This window comes from Oncorhynchus gorbuscha, linkage group LG08 (assembly GCF_021184085.1).
Source record: "Oncorhynchus gorbuscha isolate QuinsamMale2020 ecotype Even-year linkage group LG08, OgorEven_v1.0, whole genome shotgun sequence".
In the NCBI taxonomy this organism is placed as follows: domain Eukaryota; kingdom Metazoa; phylum Chordata; class Actinopteri; order Salmoniformes; family Salmonidae; genus Oncorhynchus; species Oncorhynchus gorbuscha.
Genome location: NC_060180.1, coordinates 61,690,165 through 61,713,066, shown reverse-complemented (window position 1 = coordinate 61,713,066; position 22,902 = coordinate 61,690,165). Strand labels below are relative to the sequence as shown.

The following is a 22,902-nucleotide window of genomic DNA, read 5'->3' as shown; positions in this document are numbered from 1 at the left end:
TGGGAGGGGTCTGGAATGATCGAGGGACAACTATTGGGGAACTGTGGGGGGATCTTGGGGGGGTTGGGAGTCTGTTGGATGACTGGTATGATGTAGTTGTTGAGCGGCTTCACTGTAGGTACAGTGGGGCAAAAAATTATTTCGTCAGCCACCAATTGTGCAAGTTCTCCCACTTAAAAAGATGAGAGAGGCCTGTAGTTTTCATCATAGGTAAACTTCAACTATGACAGACAAAATGAGATTTTTTTTTTCTCCAAAAATCACATTGTAGGATTTTTTATGAATTGATTTGCAAATTATGGTGGAAAATAAGTATGTGTGAAGTACAGAGATGAGGTAGTCACTCAAATCCTGTTAAACACTATTATTGCACGTAAAAAGGACGTCATGCTCACAAACACAAGTGACTGTCCTCCCTCAAGAGTCTTAGCCGGTCGCGCCACCTCAAAAGCTAGCTACACATACAGAGTTAGTCCATGCAACTTACGTGACTTGTTAAGCACATTTATACTCCTGAACTTATTTAGGCTTGCTATAACAAAGAGGTTGAATACTTAGACTCAGGACATTTAATCTTTTAATATTGAATTAATTTGGAAAAAATATGATTCCACTTTGACATTATGGGTTATTGTGTGTATGCCAGAGACAAAAAAATCTAAATTTTATGCATTTTTAATTCAGACTAACACAACAACTTTTGTGAATACTTTCTGACAGCACTGAAAGTCCAAGGCAGAGGTAGTGCCGACAGTGCCTTCGGAAAGTATTCAGACCCCTTGACTTTTTCCGCATTTTGTTACGTTACAGCCTTATTCTACTTGTTAAAAAATCAATCTACACACAGTACCTCATAATGACAAAGCAAAAAACGAATTTTATGATTTTTTTGAAAATTAATAAAAATAAAATCACATTAACATTCAGTGGGAGAACACGTATTTGATACACTACCGATTTTGCAGGTTTTCCTACTTACAAAGCATGTAGAGGTCTGTAATTTTTTTATCATAGGTACACTTCAACTGCGAGAGACAGAATCTAAAACAAAAATCCGGAAAATCACATTGTATGATTTTTAAGTAATTCATTTGCATTTTATTGCATGATATAAGTATTTGATACTTCAGAAAAGCATAACTTAATATTTGGTACAGAGACCTTTGTTTTCAATTACAGAGATCATACGTTTCCTGTAGTTCTTGACCAGGTTTGCACACACTGCAGCAGGGATTTTGGCCCACTCCTCCATACCGACCTTCTCCAGATCCTTCAGATTTCGGGGCTGTCGCTGGGCAATATGGACTTTCAGCTCCCTACAAAGATTTTCTATTGGGTTCAGGTCTGGAGACTGACTAGGCCACTCCACGACCTTGAGATGCTTCTTACGGAGCCACTCCTTAGTTGCCCTGGCTGTGTGTTTCGGGTCGTTGTCATGCTGGAAGACCCAGCCGTGACCCATCTTCAATGCTCATACTGAGGGAAGGAGGTTGTTGGCCAAGATCTCGCGATACATGGCCCCATCCATCCTCCCCTCAATACGGTGCAGTCGTCCTGTCCCCTTTGCAGAAAAGCATCCCCAAAGAATGATGTTTCCACCTCCATGCTTCATGGTTGGGATGGTGTTCTTGGGGTTGTACTCATCCTTCTACTTCCTCCAAACACGGCGAGTGGAGTTTAGACCAAAAAGCTCTATTTTTGTCTCATCAGACCACATGACCTTCCGTGGGCACCCTGATTCTAGTTTGTGAGCTAGACAGTCTACTGCCTGGGAAAGTCTCCCACTCAGAAGTATGAGATGGGTAGGGGGATGGGGGTAGGTTGACCTCCGGTCTCCCCACTGGAAGCCCGAGGTTGGGGGGAGTGGGGGAACTATCAAATAGCGCACCTCTAACTTTGTACAGTACTAATGCAATTAGCAAAAAGTTTCACATGCATATTGTTGCATTTTTTTCTGGTTTATGTAAAATCGTTCTGCTACACCTGCATTGCTTGCTGTTTGGGATTTTAGGCTGGGTTTCTGTACAGCACTTTGTGACATCAGCTGATGGAAGAAGGGCTTTATAAATACATTTGATTGATTGATGGTTAAAAATAATAGAAAACCAGTCTGCACACCACCAAGCTGAATTTGTTTAGTCCTGAGTCTTGGTTGACATTATTGGGGGATGGGTAATGTATTGATGCTCAAGTGTCAAATAAACATGTCTTTGTTACTTCTTTTTGATATTTATGAGTCTTATTTGTTTATATTTTTATATTTATATAGTTTTAAATGTTATGATTATTTCTTTGTGTTGTTTCAATGTCTGAATAAAAAAATAGTTGTTTTTTTTCCCAGGGGGGGTGAAGGGTGGGCCCAGGGAGCCACTCATATTTACCAACCTAATGACCACTCATATTTTCTGACCTGTCTAAGGACCTCAATATGACCACTCATATTTACTAACCTGTGTAATGACCTCAATATGACCACTCATATTTACTGACCTGTGTAATGACCTCAATAGGACCGCTCATATTTACTGACCTGTGTAATGACCTCAATAGGACCACTCATATTTACTGACCTGTGTAATGACCTCAATAGGACCACTCATATTTACTGACCTGTGTAATGACCTCAATAGGTCCACTCATATTTACTGACCTGTGTAATGACCTCAATAGGTCCACTCATATTTACTGACCTGTGTAATTACTTCAATAGGACCACTCATATTTACTGACCTGTGTAATGAGTGAGTGATCACTGTGATCCAATGACCTCTCCTATAAGTGCACCACCACTGAACTGACAGCGTTGACCTACGCTGAGTGTACAAAACATTATGAACACCTGCTCTTTCCATGACATAGTTTTCACTTGGTCAGTCTATGATCCCTTATTGATGTCACTTGTTAAATCCACTTCAATCCATGTAGCTGAAGGGGTAGAGACAGGTTAAAGAAGGATTTTTAAGCCTTGAGACAATTGAGACATGGATTGTGTGTGCCGTTCTGAAGGTGCCAACGATTTAAGTGCCTTTGAACGGGATGTCAACATGAGCCATCTTGTAAAGTCCATTCCAAATCAAATCAAAGTATTTGTCAAGTGCGCCGAATACAACAGTGACCTTACAGTGAAATCCTTACTTACAGGCTCGAACCAATAGTGCAAAAAAGGTATTGGGTGAACAATAGGTAAGTAAAGAAATAAAACAGCAGTAAAAAGACAGGCTATAAACAGTAGCGAGGCTATAAAAGTAGTGAGGCTACATACAGACACCAGTTAGTCAGGCTGTTTGAGGTAGTATGTACATGTAGATATGGTTAAAGTGACTATGCATATATTATGAACAGAGTAGTGAAAGCAAAACAGTCCTGTAGTTTAGCATCGGCTTCATCTGACCACTTTTTTTATAGACTGAGTGACTGGTGCTTCCTGCTCTAATTTTTGCTTGTAAGCAGGAATTAGGAGGATAGAGTAGTGGTCAGATTTACCAAATGGAGGGCAAAGGAGAGCTTTGTACGCTTCTGTGTGTATAGAGTACAGGTTATCTATATTTTTTTCCCCCTTTGGTTGCATATTTAACATGTTGATGGAAATTTGGTAGAACTGATTTAAGTTTCCCTGCATTAATGTCTCCGGCCACTAGGAGCACCACCTCTGGGTGAGTGGTTTCCTGTTTGCTTATTTCCTTATACAGCTGACTGAGTGCGGTCTTAGTGACAGCATCTGTCTGTGGTGGTAAATAAACAGCCACGAAAAGTTTAGCTGAAAACTCTCTAGGCAAGTAGTGTGGCTGCAATTTATCCCAATATACTCTACTTCAGGTGAGCGAAATCTAGAGACTTCCTTAGATTTTGTGCAAAAGCTGTTGTTTACACAAATGCACAGACCGCCCCCCTCGTCTTACCGGAGTGTGCTGTTAAATTTTTCCGGTGCAGTGTGTATCCCGCTAGCTGAATATCCATGTCGTCATTCAGCCACGATTCCTGTGAAACATAGGATATTACAGTTTTTGATGTCCCGTTGGTAGGATATTCGTGATCGTACCTTGTCTAGTTTATTCCCAGACGAACTGAGGCTGTTTTGACGGCAAAGGGGGGGGGGGGTGTAACTCACAGTAGGTTGGTGGCACCTTATTTGAGGACAGGCTCATGGTAATGGCTGGAGCGGAATTAGCTGAGTGGTAGCAAATACATACAGTTTCTAGGTGTTTGATGCCATTCCATTTGCTCCGTTCCTGGCATTATGAGCTATCCTCCCCTCAACAGCCTCCACTGGTGCAACTCAATATTAGGAAGGTGTTCTTAATGTTTTGCATACTCAGTTTATGCTCATTGTATTATATAAAATACAGTAGATGGCGGTGAGTGAGATGAGTCAGTCACACTGGATTACACATTAGCCTAGCATGTTAGCGAGATCTCCCTCTTGAGCTAACCCACGCTCGCTCTTTAAAGTTAACGGTCACGATGAGCCGCTCAGCCTTTTGCGGAGTGTGTAGGCTGGGCTCTAAAACCCTCTGGATTTTGGAGTAGAACAAGAGGCACATACTCCTACACACACCCACATATACAGAACAGAGGCAAACTCATCATCCTACTCCTAAGAGGTAAGGTATTGTGGTGTAGGTGGGAGAATGGCTGGGTTCTGCTCTCCTGTTGTACAACATGTACAAGAACATGGCAAGATATCGCTAGTACACAAGTCATATAAGAGAGTCCTTTATTTTTTATTAAAAAAAAATATATACACAATACTCGTCAAAAGTTTGGACACACCTACTCATTCAAGGGTTTTTCTTTATTTCTACATTGTAGCATCGTTTTTCCCCCCCCTGCAAGAGTATTTATTAACTTAAATTGGAGATAATGGTAACAAAGGAAGTGCCTGTACACAGAAGCCACATTTACTACTTAAACAAAATTGAAGTGATATATAGATACACACACACACACACACACACACACACACACACAGAAATTATGGCTTTACATTAAGCGCCCTTTCCAAACAGTGAAAAAAATATAACAATTCAACCAACTACATTACTCCGCTGCTCCATCCTCAGGTGTTGGTTCATACTGCAGAAGCCTCTTTCGGAGTTCTTTGGTTTCCTCCATGAGCAGATCACACTTCTGCTGTAGCTCAGACAGCCCCAAATGGAGGGCCTCGGCATCTGCTGTCTCCACACCAGCAACACCAAGGTGATGCTTTGGAAAGTTCAAAGAATTATTAGGTTTCTCTGTCTCTTCGTATAGGGCCACCAAGACATTGGTGAGAGTGTCAAGAAGTCCCGCTTTTTCAAGATACCTTCGAAATTGTTCCCACTTAGATTCAGAACCTCTGTAATAATAATAATAATAAGACAGTATGCCTGGCGACCAAATATGTTGCGTTATGAAGTTAAGTAAACTATCTACAGCTGGAAAGATTTATCATTGTAGAATAATAGTGAAGACCTCAAAACTATGAAATAACATATGGAATCATGTAGTAACCAAACAAATCAAAATATATTTGAGATTCTTAAAAATTAGCCACCCTTTGCCTTGATGGCAGGTTTGCAAACTCTTGGCATTCTCTCAACCAGCTTCATGAGGTAGTCACCTTGGAATGCATTTCAATTAACATGTGTTAAAAGTTCATTTGCTTCCCAAATTGTGTCAAGTTGGCTGTATGTCGTTTGGATGGATGACCATTCTTGATACACACAGGAAACTGTTGAGTGTGAAAACCCAGCAGCGTTGCAGTTCTGGCACCTACTACCATACCCCAGTCAAGCCCTCAAAGGCACACAAACAATCCATGTCTCAAGGCATACAAAACCTTCTTTAACCTGTCTTCTCTTCATCTACACTTATTGAAGTGGATTTAACAAGAGACATCAATAAGGGATCATAGCTTTCACCTGGATTCACTTGGTCAGTCCATGTCATGGAAAGACCAAGTGAATTTCGCTACACTCGCATTAACATCTGCTAACCATGTGTATGTGACAAATAAAATTTGATTTGATTTTGTTCATAATGTTTTGTACACTCAGCGTAGGTCAACGCTGTCAGTTCGGTGGTGGTGCACTCATAGGAGAGGTCATTGGATCACAGTGATCCCTCACTCATTACACAGGACAGTAAGTGAGTGGTCCTATTGAGGTCATTAGACAGGTCAGTAAATATGAGTGGTCACACGGAGGTCATTAGACAGGTCAGTAAATATGAGTGGTCATGTTGAGGTCAGTTGGTCACTCACCATGACACTTGGCGCAGGGGTCTTTCTCGTACTCTAGCTCTGCCGACCGGCTGCGAACGCTGGTGGACCTCCGCAGTCCCCCGCCATCACGCAGGCGGGCCGCCTCCTCCTTGGCATACACACCGAGCTCCTGTGTGTAACGTCCATACATCTGAACAAGAAGGTGGGGAAGGAGGGAGAGAGAATATTATTCACTTAAGTATTCAAAGGGACCCTCATTATACTCAACCAGTATCCTGTTTAATATAATTAATCCATTAATCCATGGGAGAGAGGACAGAGGGGGGGAGAAGAGGGGGAGGTCAAGAGAAAGTTAGAGACAGAGAGGGGAAGGAATGAGAAATAGCAGTTGCATTTCAATAGTATTAAAAAGCAGGGGTGTCCAACTCATTCCACGGATGGCAGGGTGCCTGCAGGTTTTTGTTTTTTACTTTCAACCTGGACAACCAGGTGAGGGGAGCTCATTACTAATCAGTGAGGGTAATTCATCAATCAAGCACAAGGGAGGAGTGAAAACCTGCAGACACTTGGCCCTCCTTGAAATGAGTTTGTCACGTGGTCTAAAGGAATATCTAAAAAAAAAAAATATGAAAGAAATTAATTACATTTTTCAAAGAATTTGTTAATCAGTCCAATTCAACAGGCAAAGCCTTGCTGTTAGCCACTTTCCTCCTGCAATGGACAAAACCTATGTGGTCTATGAGAACAAGATGATATCTTCCTATGAAGTGGAGATTGGACCTCGAGGCTCAATCACTAGACAGCCACTTTGAGTGAGTCTTCCCTCATGAAATGAAGTTCCCTTTGGCCAATTCCACTTGAGGCTTAAGTGAAATGTCCAGTACAATATTTTTAGAATTATTTTCATACTGAATTATTTCTTAAAGGCATTTTCTGTTAGTATCATTGATTCACAGCTTGAGTCAGAATGTACTAGCCCACCCTGAGTCTGTGGAACAACACAGTTCTGGCCTTTACATCACTGTCAACATGTTTTCTTCAAGGCTGCAGTTCCAGTGTAAGTACTCTGACACTGCGGTGGAGTTTTTGGTGGTTGAGATGAATGCTCTTCCTCCCCCTGCTCCAGTCACTGCTACTGGACTTGTCCGAGTAGAGCTCCGACTGGCCAGCGGAAAATGTTACAATAAGGGATGTGTGGAAGGTAAACTGGAGAAATTGTTTTAGAAGATGAAACATCTTGCTGTGATAGCTTATCCCTGACAGGAAATTGCTTTGTCATACAAGGGGTGGGTGCAGGCTTTGACTCAAGCCAAACTAACACCTGATTCTACAAATCCTAGTATTAAGTTCCGGCTTTGTTGCAGCCGATGGGTTACTACTTAGGTGGAACAAATGCCTGTTCCAACAATCTGTTTAAGATGGCCAGCACTGTTCTGAAACTGCTGCACTTCAGATTTTTCTGTGAATGCTACCCTTTGTCCACAGAAGTGGAAGCCTACAGGTCCTACTACAGTGAGGCAGACTACCCAGTTTCCAAGCTCCTGAAGGATCCAGTGTATGCAGAGGTTCACATCTTGGGGAGGACCGACTCTAACCTGGTCCTGAATCTGGACTACTGCTGGGCCACCTCCACACCCAGTCCCCTCAGCTTGCCCAAGTGGGACCTCCTGGTTGATGGGTAACTAGAGAAACAAGATGGTTACCTTGCTACTTGATGTGTTAGATCAACGTTCAACTGGTGCTTACATGTAACCTGTAAACTAACTGCAATCTTCCAACCAGGATTTCTGAAACCTGGGAAGGTTTCTGGAATTGTCCCACCTTATTCCTAACAATAATTTTCTCCAGGTGTCTGTACCAGGATGACCGTTACCTGACCAATGTAATCCCTGTGGATGGCTCCTCTGGCCTTGAGTTCATGACCCACTACAAACGCTTCACGGTCAAGATGTTCACCTTTGTGGATGCAGACACTTTGGCCCCTTTGAAGGACAGGGTACTGTACTTTATTACAGCAGGAGTACTCTAATCAGGGTCTCATGGTCTTCTGCTGGGTTTTTTTTTGTATCTTTCAGTTGGCGTTGATGTACAACTTGCTGTTCATCATGCCTCATTTTGTAAAGGTGTCATTTGACCCTGGTCATATAGGGCGATGGGCTGTATATGCCTTGGCTCCATCCCAGCATGAGAATGCAATAGCTATACCTTTGACCAGGGTTGGTGACAGTAAATGCTAATTTTGTGAATCAAGTTGGGCCTTAGTGTCAAGCCTCATGACATCCTGTTGCTCCATTTGGGAGAGATGTGGTTGCAGTGAATTCTGTGGCTGGCGAGACCGTGGTGTCCAGTGGGGAGCTCATTCTGACCTGACCGTAACTACCTTCCACCTGTCAGGCCTGAAATGCTTTTGATCTACTTCAGCTTGGGATGAAGACCTCACTCTTTGACCTTGTATCATACACACAATACATATCGTGACTTGTAATCCTTTGGCTTGTGTAATACAATGCCTGACTTTGAAATATCTGAGTTATGACTTAACCAGAGAATTCTTTCTACATTTTGAGTGGAGGCTTGTTGCTCTAAAATCTAGTTCTGGCATCCTTTCAATAACCTTGGCTGTCTGCTTTCTGCTTTGTCCTTGAGCTGTTTAATGTTCTGTAATGTGAGGACCCCAGGAACAGCTGCTGCTTTAGCAAAAGCTCATGGGGATCCTAATAAAACCCAATCTCTGCAACCTGTATAAACATGAGTTCATACGGTCAGTGCAGTCCCTCCCATCTCTGAACCCCCCCCCCCACTCTGTTCACACTACTCTCCCTTTCTAAGTAGTGAAGCCAGACTCCGTTCTCTCTACAATCCCTATCGGCTCTTCAGATACCATCACTTGACTAACGTGATCATTCATCTTTGTCTTTACCACTCTTGATGGGCATCACAATTCCTCCAGAATCTCTTTGTGCTCACTAAGGCAGGTGAGGTACAGAGGGAAGCTGGGCAGCCCTGGCTTCTGTCTGAAAGGGGGGAGTATTTCACTTTGTCAATGTAAACATGTTTTCCATGCCATTAAAGCCCATTGAGTTGTCCATCTCATAACTTTACTACCATCCACTCCTTCTTCCCATAGCTCCCATTTAACTGAAGCAGCTCCACCTAGCACACTGCAATACCTCATCCAACCCAAGCCCACTACTGTGTAAATAGCCAGTTACAACCTGACAAAACACACTGGCTGACGTTTGTGGAAACGCGTATGTGATAGAGTTGAAGTAGGAAGTTTACATATGCCTTAGCCAAATAAATGTAAACTAATTTTTCACAATTCCTGACATTTAATCCTAGTAAATGATCCTGTTTTAGGTCAGGATCACCACCTTTAAGAATGTGAAATGTAAAAATAAGTGATTTCTTTCATCACATTCCCAGTGGGGCAGAAGTTTACATGCACTCAATTAGTATTTGGTAGCATTGCCTTTACATTGTTTAACTTGGGTCAAATGCTTCGGGCAGCCTTCTACAAGCTTCCCACAAGTTGGGTGAATTTTGGCCCATTCCTCCGGACAGAGCTTGTGTAACGGAGTCAGGTTTGTAGGCTTCCTTGCTCACACATGCTTTTCCAGTTGTGCCCACACATTCTCTGTAGAATTGAGGTCAGTGCTCTGTGATGGCCACTCTAATACCTGGACTTTGTTGTCCTTAAGCCATTTTGCCACAACTTTGGAAGTATGCTTGGGGTCATTGTTAATTTGGAAGACTCATTTGTGACCAAGCTTTAACTTCCCAACTGTCTTCATGTTGCTTCAATATATCCACAATTTCCTTATGTCATGATGCCATCTTTTGTGAAGTGCACCAGTCCCTCCTGCAGCAAAGCGCCCCAACATGACGCTGCCACCCCCGTGCTTCACGGTTGGAGGGTGTTCTTCGGCTTGCAAGCCTCCCCCTTATTCCTCCAAACATAATGGTCATTATGGCCAAACAGTTATTTTAGTTTCATCAGACCAGAGGACATTTCTCCAAGAACGATCTTTGTCCCCATGTGCAGTTGCAAACCGTAGTCTGGCATTTTTTAATGGCGGTTTTGGAGTAGTCGCTTCTTCCTTGCTAAGCGGCCTTTCCAGTCATGTAGATATAAACTCAGCAAAAAAATAAGCCTCTTACTGTCAACTGCGTTTATTTTCAGCAAACGTAACATTTGCAAATAATTGTATGAACATAAGCTTGACAAGATTCAACAGGCATAACTGAACAAGTTCCACTGTGACTAACAAATGGAATTGTGTCCCTGAACAAAGGGGGATCAAATCAAAAGTAACAGTCAGCTGGTGGCCACACCAGATACTGCAGTGCATCTCATGGACTGCACTAGATTTGTTAGTTCTTGCTGTGAGATGTTATCCCACTCTTCCCCAATTTCTGGGGGGAATGGCCCTAGCCTTCACCCTCCGATCCAACCGGTCCCAGACGTGCTCAATAGGATTGAGATCCGGGCTCTTCGCTGGCCATGGCAGAACACTGACATTCCTGTCTTGCAAGAAATCTCGCACAGAACGAGCAGTATGGCTGGTGGTATTGTCATGCTGGAGGGTCATGTCAGGATGAGCCTGCAGGAAGGATACCACGTGAGGGAGAAGAATGTCTTCCTGTAACGCACAGCATTGAGATTGCCTGCAATGACGACAAGCTCAGTTCGATGATGCTGTGACACAGCCCCAGACCACAATGGACCCTCTACCTCAATCGATCCCGCTCCAGAGTACAGGCCTCGGTGTAACGCTCATTCCATCGACAATAATCACGAATCAGACCATCAGCCTTGATACAAAGCTGCGACTCGTCAGTGAAGAGCACTTTTTGCCAGTCCTGTCTGGTCTAGTGATGGTGGGTTTGTGCCCATAGGCGACGTTGTTGCCGGTGATGTCTGGTGAGGACCTGCCTTACAACAGATCTACAAGCCCTCAGTCCAGCCTTTCTCAGCCTATTGCGGACAGTCTGAGCACTGATGGAGGGTTTGTGCGTTCCTGGTGTAACTTGGGCAGTTGTTGCCATTCTGTACCTGTCCCGCAGGTGTAATGTCCGGATGTACCGATCCTGTGCAGGTGTTACACATGGTCTGCCACTGCGAGGATGATCAGCTGTCCGTCCTGTCTCCCTGTAGCGCACTCTTAGGTGTCTCACATTACGGACATTGCAATTTATTGCCCTGGCCACATCTGCAGTCCTCATGCCTCCTTGCAGCATGCCTAAGGCACATTCATGCAGATGAGCAGGGACCCTGGGCAACTTTCTTTAGGTGTTTTTTTTTAGGGTCAGTAGAAAGGTCTCTTTAGTGTCTTAAGTTTTCAGAACTGTGACCTTAATTGCCTACCATCTGTAAGCTGTTAGTGTCTTAACGGCCATTCCACAGGTGCATGTTCATTAATTGTTCATTGAACAAGCATTGGAAACAGTGTTTAAACCCTTTATAATGACGATCTGAAGTTATTTGGATTTTTACAAATCATCTTTGAAAGACGGGGTCCTGAAAAAGGGATGGAAAAAAGAGTTTAGGACTCGTTTTACTGTGGAAATGGATACTTTTGTTTCCTCCAGCATCTTCACAAGGTTCTTTGCTTTTGTTCTGGGATTGATTTGCACCTTTCGCACAAATACATCTCTAGGAGACAGAACGTGTCTCCTTCCTGAGCGGTATGATGGCTGCGCGGTCCCATTGTGTTTATACTTGCGCACTTGTTTGTACAGATGAACGTGGCACCTTCAGGCGTTTATAAATTGCTCCCAAGGATGAACCAGACTTGTGGAGGTCTACAATTAAAAAAAAAAAAAAAAATCCTGAGGTCTTGGCTGAATTCTTTTGATTTTTCCCATGATGTCAAGCAAAGAGGCACTGAGTTTGAAGGTAGGCCTTGAGATACATGTACACCTCCAATTGACTCAGGCTAATTGACATTAATCAGAAGCTTCTAAAGCCATGACATTTTCTGGAATTTTCGAAGCTGTTTAATTGCAAAGTCATCTTAGTGTATGTACATTTCTGACCCACTGGAATTGTGATGTGTGTGTGTGTGTGTGTGTTAAATAATCTGTCTCTAAACAATTGTTGAAAAAATGACTTGTGTCATGCACGAAGTAGATGTCCTAACCTACTTAACTAACTATAGTTTTGGCAACAAGAAATTTGTGTAGTGGTTGAAAAACAAGTTTTAATGACTCCAGCGTATGTGTAGGCTAAATGATAATGAACATACTTCTCCAGTCCCACTCACGCATGCACATATTAATATTAATATTGCCTGTCAGTGGCCCCATCCTGGGCTTGTGAGAACCCAATCAGAGGCCATCTGGAGCATGGCCCCCTGGGATAGCAGCAGATGGACTGGAAGAACTGTGGTCACCACGCAGGGTACCACAGAGATTACCTGACACGTCATCAGGTTAAAAAAACAATGGTATAGCAACTTTAAGATTACTGGCAACACCACAGCAGTGCTTCCCCTACTGTTACTTTGGCAAGGTGCATACCTGGTTCAACTAGTATTCATCAGGCCCTCTTGATTATTTGAATTAGGAGTGTTAGTACTGGGCTTGAACAAAACCCTCCACACAATACGGGTCCATAAAAGAGCAGAAAAGACACTAATGACATCCCACTGCTGTAATATAATCATCAAAACACATCTACATATTACTATGTACTGAAACTCAGAGCAGTGCAGCTTACCGAAAACTCTCCAGGCTCGAGGGACAGGCTTGGGAAATCGAATTAATTGGAAGAGATTTGACTGTCTGAAGATCTGCTTTAATATAGGTAATGGAGGCTGGGGTTGGAGTACTGTAGTTATCATATGAGTCAGCTGGAGTGAACACACACATGGACGCACAGTCACACACACAAACCCATGCACGCACAAACACCAGCATATCGTCAGCATTCACACACACACACACCATCATCCTATTAGTGGTTTTGTCTCCAACCACGAGGCCAGGAATGTTGTCCAGAGATTAAAACATCTTACTGGGAGGCTGTCATGAGTTTACCTGTTGGGGGGGGTTCAGTTCCATCATCAAAAACACTCCAGGAAAGCATCATTGCCTTTAGGAACAGACCCTCTTATTTTGGCCTTTTTTAATACACATTTTGTAATCACCAGTCCTTGTTTTTAAAAAATCTATTTTATTATGTACTTGAGCTGCGGTCTCTTTTCTGCAACAAATAAATGTCATTACTTCAACGGTCAGAGCGTTAATGCTGGATGGACTCCTTAATGCTGACCGTGAATCTTATTACAACAACAAAGTAGTCAATGCAAGCAACTAACACCCCCCCCCAGACATCACTGCACGTGCGATAGAACAGCAGAATATGCACAGATTGTTTGGGGACCACACTGCTCCATGCACCTCTCCACCGGTTTGTTCACAAAACAAAAACAATAGCAAAGATGTCCGCCCCAGCAATGGTGCTGTTTCCCCTAATGCGGATACCATAAAACCTAGACAAAAAAAAAGTCTGAAAATGTGAGCCTGGGCCAGGTCTTACAAACAACAAATGAAAAAACAACACAGCCCCATAGAATGACCTAAGCAGGAAGTTGAAATTAATTATTTTCCAATCGTTTCGTTCTGTACAGAACCATTTTCTTCTGCGCTATTCCACTGTTACGACCAGCAAAATAAAGTTATAAACTGGTTTGAAACTCCAAAAAAGTACAGATTAATATCTTTCCTTTCTATTCCTTTTCAAACCTGAATTTGTATTTATTTTTACATTTAGCTCAACATAATTACTTCACCATTTAGTATGGCTTGCTATGGAGCGGGTAAGCAATTTAATCTGTATCACCCCTCCGCGTCCAGACTGAAATGAATTGCGCATGCGGGAAGCCACCTCTGGCTGGTAGTTCTAAACATATTTAGGGTGTTTTTTAGGTTTTTTTACTCACTTTTTGTCGCTCCCACAACATGATTTCTCTCTTCTACAAGGTCCATTACAATTACATGCACATTACCAATTATGCAAATTAAGTGATGATGTCATTTAGCGGTTTTTATTTTTTAGGGACAGCCAATAGCTACTTTCCTTACTGAGGAGTTGGCAACACTAAGACAAACGCAGGTAGTCTACACACGCCCACACTGGCAGACAGACACTGGAATACGTTTCCACCATAATTTGCAAATAAAAAAATAAAACATCCTACAATGTGATTTTCTAGATGATTTTTTTCTCATTTTGTCTGTCATAGTTGAAGTGTACCTATGATAAATTATAGACCTCATCTTTTTAAGTGGGAGAACTTGCACAATTGGTGGCTGACGAAACACTTTTTTGCCCCACTGTACATATCTCCCTGGCATATTACATCGTTTATGCAGCAGCATACAATACATTTTTGGACGCACCTTGTGAAGTGCTCACTTGAACAGTGGCGTGGCGCGGTGGTCCTTCGTGGTCAAATTTTGTCATCCAAGTCTGTCATTCTCTGGATTTATGGTGCTTTCAAGACAACTGGGAACTCTAAGAAAAAAAACAAGGTTGAATCACGATGACGTCATTGATCTTCAGGTCGTAGCTCTAGAAAGAGGCCGGATTTACAATTCCGAGTTGGATGGCTGTTTAAAACGTATTTTCCCAGTCATTTATTCGTGACTTCCCAGTTGTCTTGAACTCACTGAAATCAAGTTTTCGCAGTTCCGAGTTAACAGTTTTGAGCGCGGCACAAATCATACTTCATTGACAGCATGGCCAATATTGAATGTTTCTCATTTTAAACTTGGAAAAGAGACCCTTAATCCCAGATTTTGGACCATACAGCCACTCCACTGAATAGCAGGCTAGTGATTGTTAAATTTGCGATTTCCAACTTGTGTTATGTTTATGTGCAATGGCTGATGAGCACCGATACTTTTTTGACCTCTAACCTGTGGTGTGTGCCAGAAATGGCCATTCCAGTTATTTCAGGAATCAAACATATGGAAACCAAATGGTTGACTCCATTCCAGCCATTACAATGAGCCTGTCCTCCTATAGCTCCTCCGGTGTCTAAAGAAATTGTATCATACTTTGTCCCTCCTTCACACCTGCAGTATTTCATCATCGGGTCAGGTGTGCAAAGAGAGAGAGAGCGATGAGAGGGGTGGGGGAGAGCAGGTAGCTTTATTCTGGCAGGAGCTAGAGTGAAACTGAGCCCACCTCCGTGTGTGTGCAGAGACAGGAATGCTGACTATGAGAAGGTAGATTCCCCTGAAGAGAAAGGTGGGTGGTAGATGTGTGTGTGTGTGTGTGTGATACAAAGGGATTTAGAGGTGTTTTTCTCTGGGGCGCATCTCCTGCTTATGCTCTAATCACTTGCAATAGTGCGATCACACACATATACACACACCACAAACAGTACACACACCTTGCACGCACACACACAACACAGACTTGCTCCTCATATTCCTATCAATGTGCACACACAAACTGGCACGCACACACGCAGATTGTATTGGGATGCGTCTGCAGTTCTCTGTGGGGTGTTTCTCCAGTTCTGCTTGATCATGACTTTGATCCGTGCAGCAGCCAGAGATCCTCCTGATCCCCCGCTGGCCCTGAGGACAGGAGCCTGCTGCATCTAACATCTGTTCTGACAGAGGCTCACCCCACACGACACACAAACAAACTTCTCGAAGGAAGAATGTTTATAACCCTTCAAGACACCATCTGTCTAACCATCCCTCTATCTATCCACCTCATGAGTCGTGGTGGGGGGGGGGGGGGTTGTAATAGATTACATGACCAAAAGTATGTGGACACCTGCTCGTCAAACATCTCATTCCAAAATCATGGGCATTAATATGGAGTTTGCTGCTGTAACAGCCTCCACTCTTCTGTGAAGTTTTTCCACTAGATGTTGGAACATTACTGCGGGGAGCTGCTTCCATTCAGCCACGAGCATTAGTGAGGTTGGGCACTGATGTTGGGCGATTAGACCTGGCTTGCAGTCGGCGTTCCAATTTAAGTGTTCGATGAGGTGTTCGACGATGTCCCAAAGGTGTTCTATGAGGTTGCGGTCAGGGCTCTGTTTAGGCCAGTGAAATTCTTCCACACCAATCTCGACAAACCATTTCTGTATGGACCTCACTTTGAGCACAGGGGCATTCATGCTGAAACAGGAAAGGACCTTCTCCAAACTGTTGCCAAGTTGGAAGCACAGAATAGTCTAGAATGTCATTGTATGCTGTGACGTTAAGATTTCCCTTCACTGGAACTAGGGGGCCTAGCCCCAACCATGAAAAACAGCCCCAATGGGGGTATCAGTTTGACTACCAGGCCTGTAGAGTGAAACTCTATACGGTAGCCGAAGGAGAAGAATATACAGACCAGACTTTAGGAGTGGACTACGGGCTTGAAGACTGGCCGGTTTTTCGCAAGGTTGTGTGTCCCGAACTGAGTAATCACAAAGGGGTATAGCGTGTTCACGGGCTACGAGATCTGTTGGGAAGGTACCCCTGACTCCTCAGGAAGAGTATTTCACAGGGTGAAAATACAAAGAAAGAATGGACTTCCATGTGGATGCGTGGAGTTGTATATCAGCAACGAGGAAACCCGCAACCAAAACATTTGTGATGGGCATTTTAGGTTGCGCATGCTTATTCCTTTTGGAAGTTGGGATCTAATGGAATTGAAGATGCTAGAGTTGTTGGACGCTCTTTTTATACAGAGCCAACAGCGGCAGAGCATTGTTCATCTGAGGAAGTGCATAATGTATACGAATCCTGAGGATTATGATTCAAAGGAGCCCCAAGAAGGTACATCCTCAGAATGGTCAGCCCCCGAAGAAAACTAAGTACGCGGCTGCGTTAACCACGCCCTGATACCCAAAGGGCTGGTTCAACAATAAAAGGAGTGCCCATAAAGCCTCCGGTTCTTCATTTCAGCATATACCATGGATATTCATACAACATACCAGGACTCAGATACGTCATGGGGGCCTAAGGACTCTATGCCTCGCAGCCCACCATTCTACCCCCCCAGGCATGACCCCCGACACCTCCTACATGTACACAGCCTGAGGATGTGTTTGATGGGGTGGTGTTAGAGGAAATCGTAGTTAAGATGAATAATTATTTATACATTATTGATATTCTAATACTATTATGTTATGATATGAAAAGTAAAGGTTATTGGTTAAGCTGTTACTGAAAATGTAAGCAGAACTAATTTGATTGTCTGTGCCTCTTGGGAAGGTCAAGGGGGAGAAAAAGCTTTTCAGACAAGATGAGAATGTTTGGGTTTTGTTCCATTGGTGAGAGAAATCTGTATCTTTTAGACAGGTTGTAATGTCTGGTTTATGAGGGGAGTAGAAAGCATCTCCGGACCTAAACAAAAAAACAACGGGGCTATCGTGGGAAACTGATGATGTCATGTTGAGTTTATAACCTGTGGAAATCTGTGTATGGGTTAGTACTCTCTGGAATTAAACGCTCTTTAACCTGGCTTTTAAGACTGGTCTCGATCTACTTCATGCATAATTAATGAACTTACAACTCATTAATGAATTAGAAATGAGTGCTAATTGGTTTTGGCAATTAAAACATTAAAGGAATTTAGAATTCCTCTATCAATTGGTCAGTACTATTTTTGTGGACACCAAGGCCTCTGTAGCCACACTTTTAGACGTGGTGATTGGAGAGTATTTCAGAGAGAAATGCATCGGTTGTGAGATCAATCACCCCAGCCAGCGCCGTCATCTGTGCCTATACAAGCCCCTAAGATACTACTTCTTCAACCATTTTGAGGAGCTGGTGAAAAGACTGTGGTCCTGCAGGTTTATACCTTCGCTGGTCAGAGCCCTGGAGTCTATGGGTCTTGTACAGTCTATTCCCAGAGTTTACGGGGTAACCAAGGCTTTCCTACATGAACTGAAGGCGGCGATCTACATCCACAAGAAACTCAAAGAAATCTGACACACCCTGGTGGACGACAACAAATACAGGGAAGCTGTGCTGGCTGATGTGATGACTTTCTGGCTCAATAAACCCCAAGAGACCGAGTGACAATACATATTTGTTATTTCGATATAAAGCAATGAGTAACTATATGCATACGATGTTAGAGAATAAATACATTTTTTATTTTGAGAGAACTTAAATGTTATGCCTCAAATGATTGAAAATAAAGTTCTACACAACACACAATACCTGGGCTAATGTAGAGCGTGTGCTAAAAATAGAGCAAATCATGAATCATGTACGACATACGGACGAGAGTCTACAATGGACACATGGTATCCCGTCTTGTGGATGATTCTGAAGAACTAGAAACAACCTTGTCTAAGATTTTTATTTATTTATTCGAAACACCTTTTATTTGTAACATGTATCCTATTTGTTGTTTACATACTTATATTGCGGATGTCTGTGTTTTAAAAATTCAGCGACACAAGCCTGTAAATCTAAACCAAATATACAAGGTGTTGCATGCTGCGATCGTTGAGAAAACGGGGACAAGTATCCTGCAACGAATCCTGAATTGTCTGTATACGTAATACTTGATGTTTGCAATAAAAACCTGCGAAACGTATTAAGCTTAAAAAAGAGTTCTAGGGAACCGTTGACAAGATCATCTCAGAGTTTAATGAACTCTTAACTCTGAACAATATGGAAATAGTCTTTATCTACAACCCTATACATAAACGTGTACAAATCTCAGGGGATGCTGACGGTGGTATAAAGACCAGTGGTAATTTATCCTACATGTTGGGGATGGGTTCCAATAAATGAACGTATGTGAACGATAAGTGATTCCCATTTCCTGCGGATATACATGCAGGATTTTACAACATATTTGTGTATACCGACATCATATCCTATCAAAGGGTAGGAGACAGTTGTAACGGCTGTCGTTGGTGGAAGAAGGAGAGGACCAAGGTGCAGCGTGGTTCGTGTTCATGATCTTTTCATTACACTGAACACTAGAACAAAATGGAACAAATGAAACAGTCCTGTCTGGGACAGAGACAGAAAAGAACTACCCACAACTCAAGGGCGAAACCAGGCTGCCTAAGTATGGTTCTCAATCAGAGACGACAATTGACAGCTGCCTCTGATTGGGAACCATACCAGGCCAAACACATAGAAATACAAACAGAACAAAACAGAATGCCCACCCCAACTCACGCCCTGACCAACCTAAAATAGAGACATAAAAAAAGGAACTAAGGTCAGGACGTTGTGTGCCCCTCCTGAGAACAGTTCATATAGATGGAAAGGATGACAACACTACGTACCTGTAAGCAAGAAATATATTGAAAACATTCTGGTTGAGCTAAAAACGGATCAGAACGAAAACATTGAATTTACTTATGGTAAAACGATTGTAAAACTCCACTTTAGACCCACCAAAACCTCTATACATATATAATATATTATTAGTATTATATAATTTTATAAACATAATACAAGTAAATTAAAAGGGTTATGGACCACCAGCATCTTGACCTGAACCGCTATGTCTCATACTATGTTGCTCAAGTGTGTAATGGGTTACCCGGCTATTAGGGATCCCCGACCATGTACGGTTCGGGGATAGGAGGTATATTTCGTAACCTCTGTAGGATGGTTTTACCGTTTATGAAGAGAGGCCTCAGCCAAACCACATTTAAAATCAGCGGCTAAAAATATAGTAAGTGAGGTTGTGGCCAATGTTATGACCAGAAGGGCGTCACCAGATGCCGAGCATCAAGAAGGCTCGGGGCTGATGATGTTGTCTCGAAGACCAAAAAAGAGACCTCCGGGTATAAGGCGCAGGCCTGCCCCTAAAAAGCAGAGGTTAGCCGTTAAAAGAAACTCGGTAAGTCAAAGACGGGGTAAAGTGAGGAGGTCTGGACCAAAAACGACAAAAAGAATACTCGGAAGTATTTTCTAAAAGAACAAGCACCATGGCTCTTTTACACCGCATGTCCTCTGAAGCTATAAAGACAGAGCTCGATCTTTTCACGGCCCCCTTAACCCAACATTCAGTAGAGAGGTCCAGTTATGTGGAGATAGCCCCACTCTCTGCCATTACAGACAATGGTCCTATAGAAATTGTCATACCGGTGACTACTATCTGGACCTCAACAACACCTTGGTGCATTTTACGTCTAAAAGTGACAAAGAGATGGTAATAATATTGCAGATGATGCCAAAGTGAGTCTCATTAATTACCCAGTGGCCACGATCTTCTCCCAAGTGGATGTGACTTTGGGTGAACGTCTAATCAGTCAAAGCAGTGCCACATACCCTTATAGGGCCATCATGGAATGCTTACTCAACTACTCTGAAGACACTCCCAAGACATAATTCAGCGCCGGGCTGTTTAGCAAGGATACTGCAGGAGTCTCTATGGAATCGATAGACCCATCCACCGGTGTAAACAAAGGACTGGAGGCACGCGCTCGCTACTGTGCCGAATCTCGAGAGTTTCATCTGCTATGGCCTATACACTCTGACATTTTCTCTCAAGAACATTTACTCTTAATTTCGGTTGATTTAAGACTAAAATTAACCAGGGCCACGGATGAGTTTTGTCTGATGTCTGCCCAGGACAGGGACTTTAGTTTAAAAGTGTTGGGGTAACACTTTTTATTGAAAAAATGTCTATCTCCGGCAGTTCGTCTAGGTCACTCACAGGCTTTGATGAAAGGAAATGCCCTTTACCCTCTTCAAAGACTTACCATGAAAACCTTTAGCATATCTGTGGGCAGTAGAATCTGCAGTCAAGAAAACCTTTTTCTAGGCCCTTTGCCCCAATACATTGTTATAGGTTTGGTTGATCACGCCTCTAATACGGGCAGCTTACATAAAAACTCATTTAATTTTCAACACTTCAATGCAGAGTATGTAGCTCTGACATCAGGTCCCTGCTAAGGCTTTCCAACCACAATTTAATAACAACATATCTGTGTGAGAATTTTACAATCTATTCCTGGCTACCGGGTGACATCTAAAAGATCTCTCTTTACCTAATGACAGAAATGATTTTGCAGAGGGTTACACATTGTATGTTTTCAATTTATCACCTGATGATGACACATCACGAAATCTGTCTGTGGTGTCCCAACGTAACCTCAGACTGGAAATGCATTTCCGTACACCTTTAGCCTGTACAGTTAGCATGATTGTTTATGCATGCTCTGATTAAATCTTGGAAGTGAATGCCCGAAGACCGGTTTTAGTGGATTATTATTAAGGATCGTTGAGCAAAGACATGAATACACAAGAGTTGGAAGGGCTCATGACCTGATTGATTGGAAAACAATTTTGCGGAGTGTGGGCTTGTGATGAATTACCTATTGAGAAATGGCCGGAGCGGCCGGCCATATTTGTCAATACCCATCCTAAACACATGCCGGGTGAACATTGGCTAGCTGTGACATTAGAAGACTAAGGAGGAAGAAAAATCTAAACTTTTTTTGATTCCTACGGCTTTCCCTCCCGGTTTTTCACATTTCCCCAAGTCTTTTAAAGAGTTTTTGACCAAAAACGCATCAAATATATTCTACAGCATCAAACAAATGCAAGATAACCTTTCCACTACATGTGGTCAACACGGTGTATTCTACCTATGCCAAAGAGCCCGTGGAGTTTCTTTTGAAGATGTTATGTCTCTTTATAAGGATGATTTAAGAAGTAATGATAACGTTGTAGCTTGTTTTGTTAGAAAATATCAAAAGTGTTCAAATATGTGTCCTTTAAGATCATGTAATCAAGGCGTATGCTCATGTCAAATGTTTCAAGAATGCCACAAATGTTAAATTGCTTAATTTTTCAAATAAAATGTATTGAATTTAATCAGTCATTCAAAAGTCATTCGAAAGTCTAACCACCCTGAGAGATCGGGATTAGGAAAAGGTCCGGAGATGTTCAGGGGGGTAAATGAGTTATCATCTTCATCATCCCTTTTATAGGGGGAGGGGTTGTTGGGTCAACTCTAGGGGTGCTGTAGCTCGTTGAAGGTTTTTGTTTTAAAGCGTGAATCTGTTGACGAAGCTTATAGTTGGGTACACCCGAGAGGGGAATGTTGAGGATTTCCAAGGCCTTAAGAAACTGATGCCACCCGGGCGGTCTTCTGTCATCAGCAACCTTGTGGGCAGCCGTGGTACTTTTAAGCAAGTCAAGCATATGTGAACCCTTGACAACAGCGCCCTAAAGGATAAACTCTCCTTTGTCATTCCAAGTAGCGGTTGTAACGGTGTTCGTCTGTTGAAGGAAGAGAGTCGGACCGAAATGCAGCGTGTTTGTTACTCATGATCTTTAATGAATGAAAACGTGATACATGAAATAACTATACAATACAAAACAACAAACGGAACGTGAAATCTAATTACAGCCTATCTGGTGAACACTACACAGAGACAGGAACAATCACCCACGAAATACAAAGCGAAACTCAGGCTACCTAAATACGGTTCCCAATCAGAGACAACGAGAATCACCTGACTCTGATTGAGAATCGCCTCAGGCAGCCAAGCCTATACAACACCCCTAATCAGCCGCAATCCCAATATTACAAAAACCCCAATACGAAAAACAACAACAAAACCCCATGTCACACCCTGGCCTAACCAAACATAACAAAAACACAAAATACAATGACCAAGGCGTGACAGAACCCCCCCCCTTAAGGTGCGGACTCCCGGACGCACCTCAAAACCATAGGGAGGGTCCGGGTG

The 22,902-nt window shown here is 42.8% G+C and overlaps 1 protein-coding gene across 1 annotated transcript in view; it reads right to left on the bottom strand.

Moving 5' to 3' along the window:
- LOC124040672 (chloride channel protein 2-like) overlaps positions 1-22,902 on the bottom strand; it is a 110,887-nt gene that overhangs the window by 52,907 nt on the left and 35,078 nt on the right. Inside the window, exon 2 of the mRNA XM_046357749.1 lies at positions 6,242-6,392. Coding sequence (XP_046213705.1) covers positions 6,242-6,392 — 151 coding nt within the window. The remainder of the gene's footprint in view (positions 1-6,241; positions 6,393-22,902) is intronic.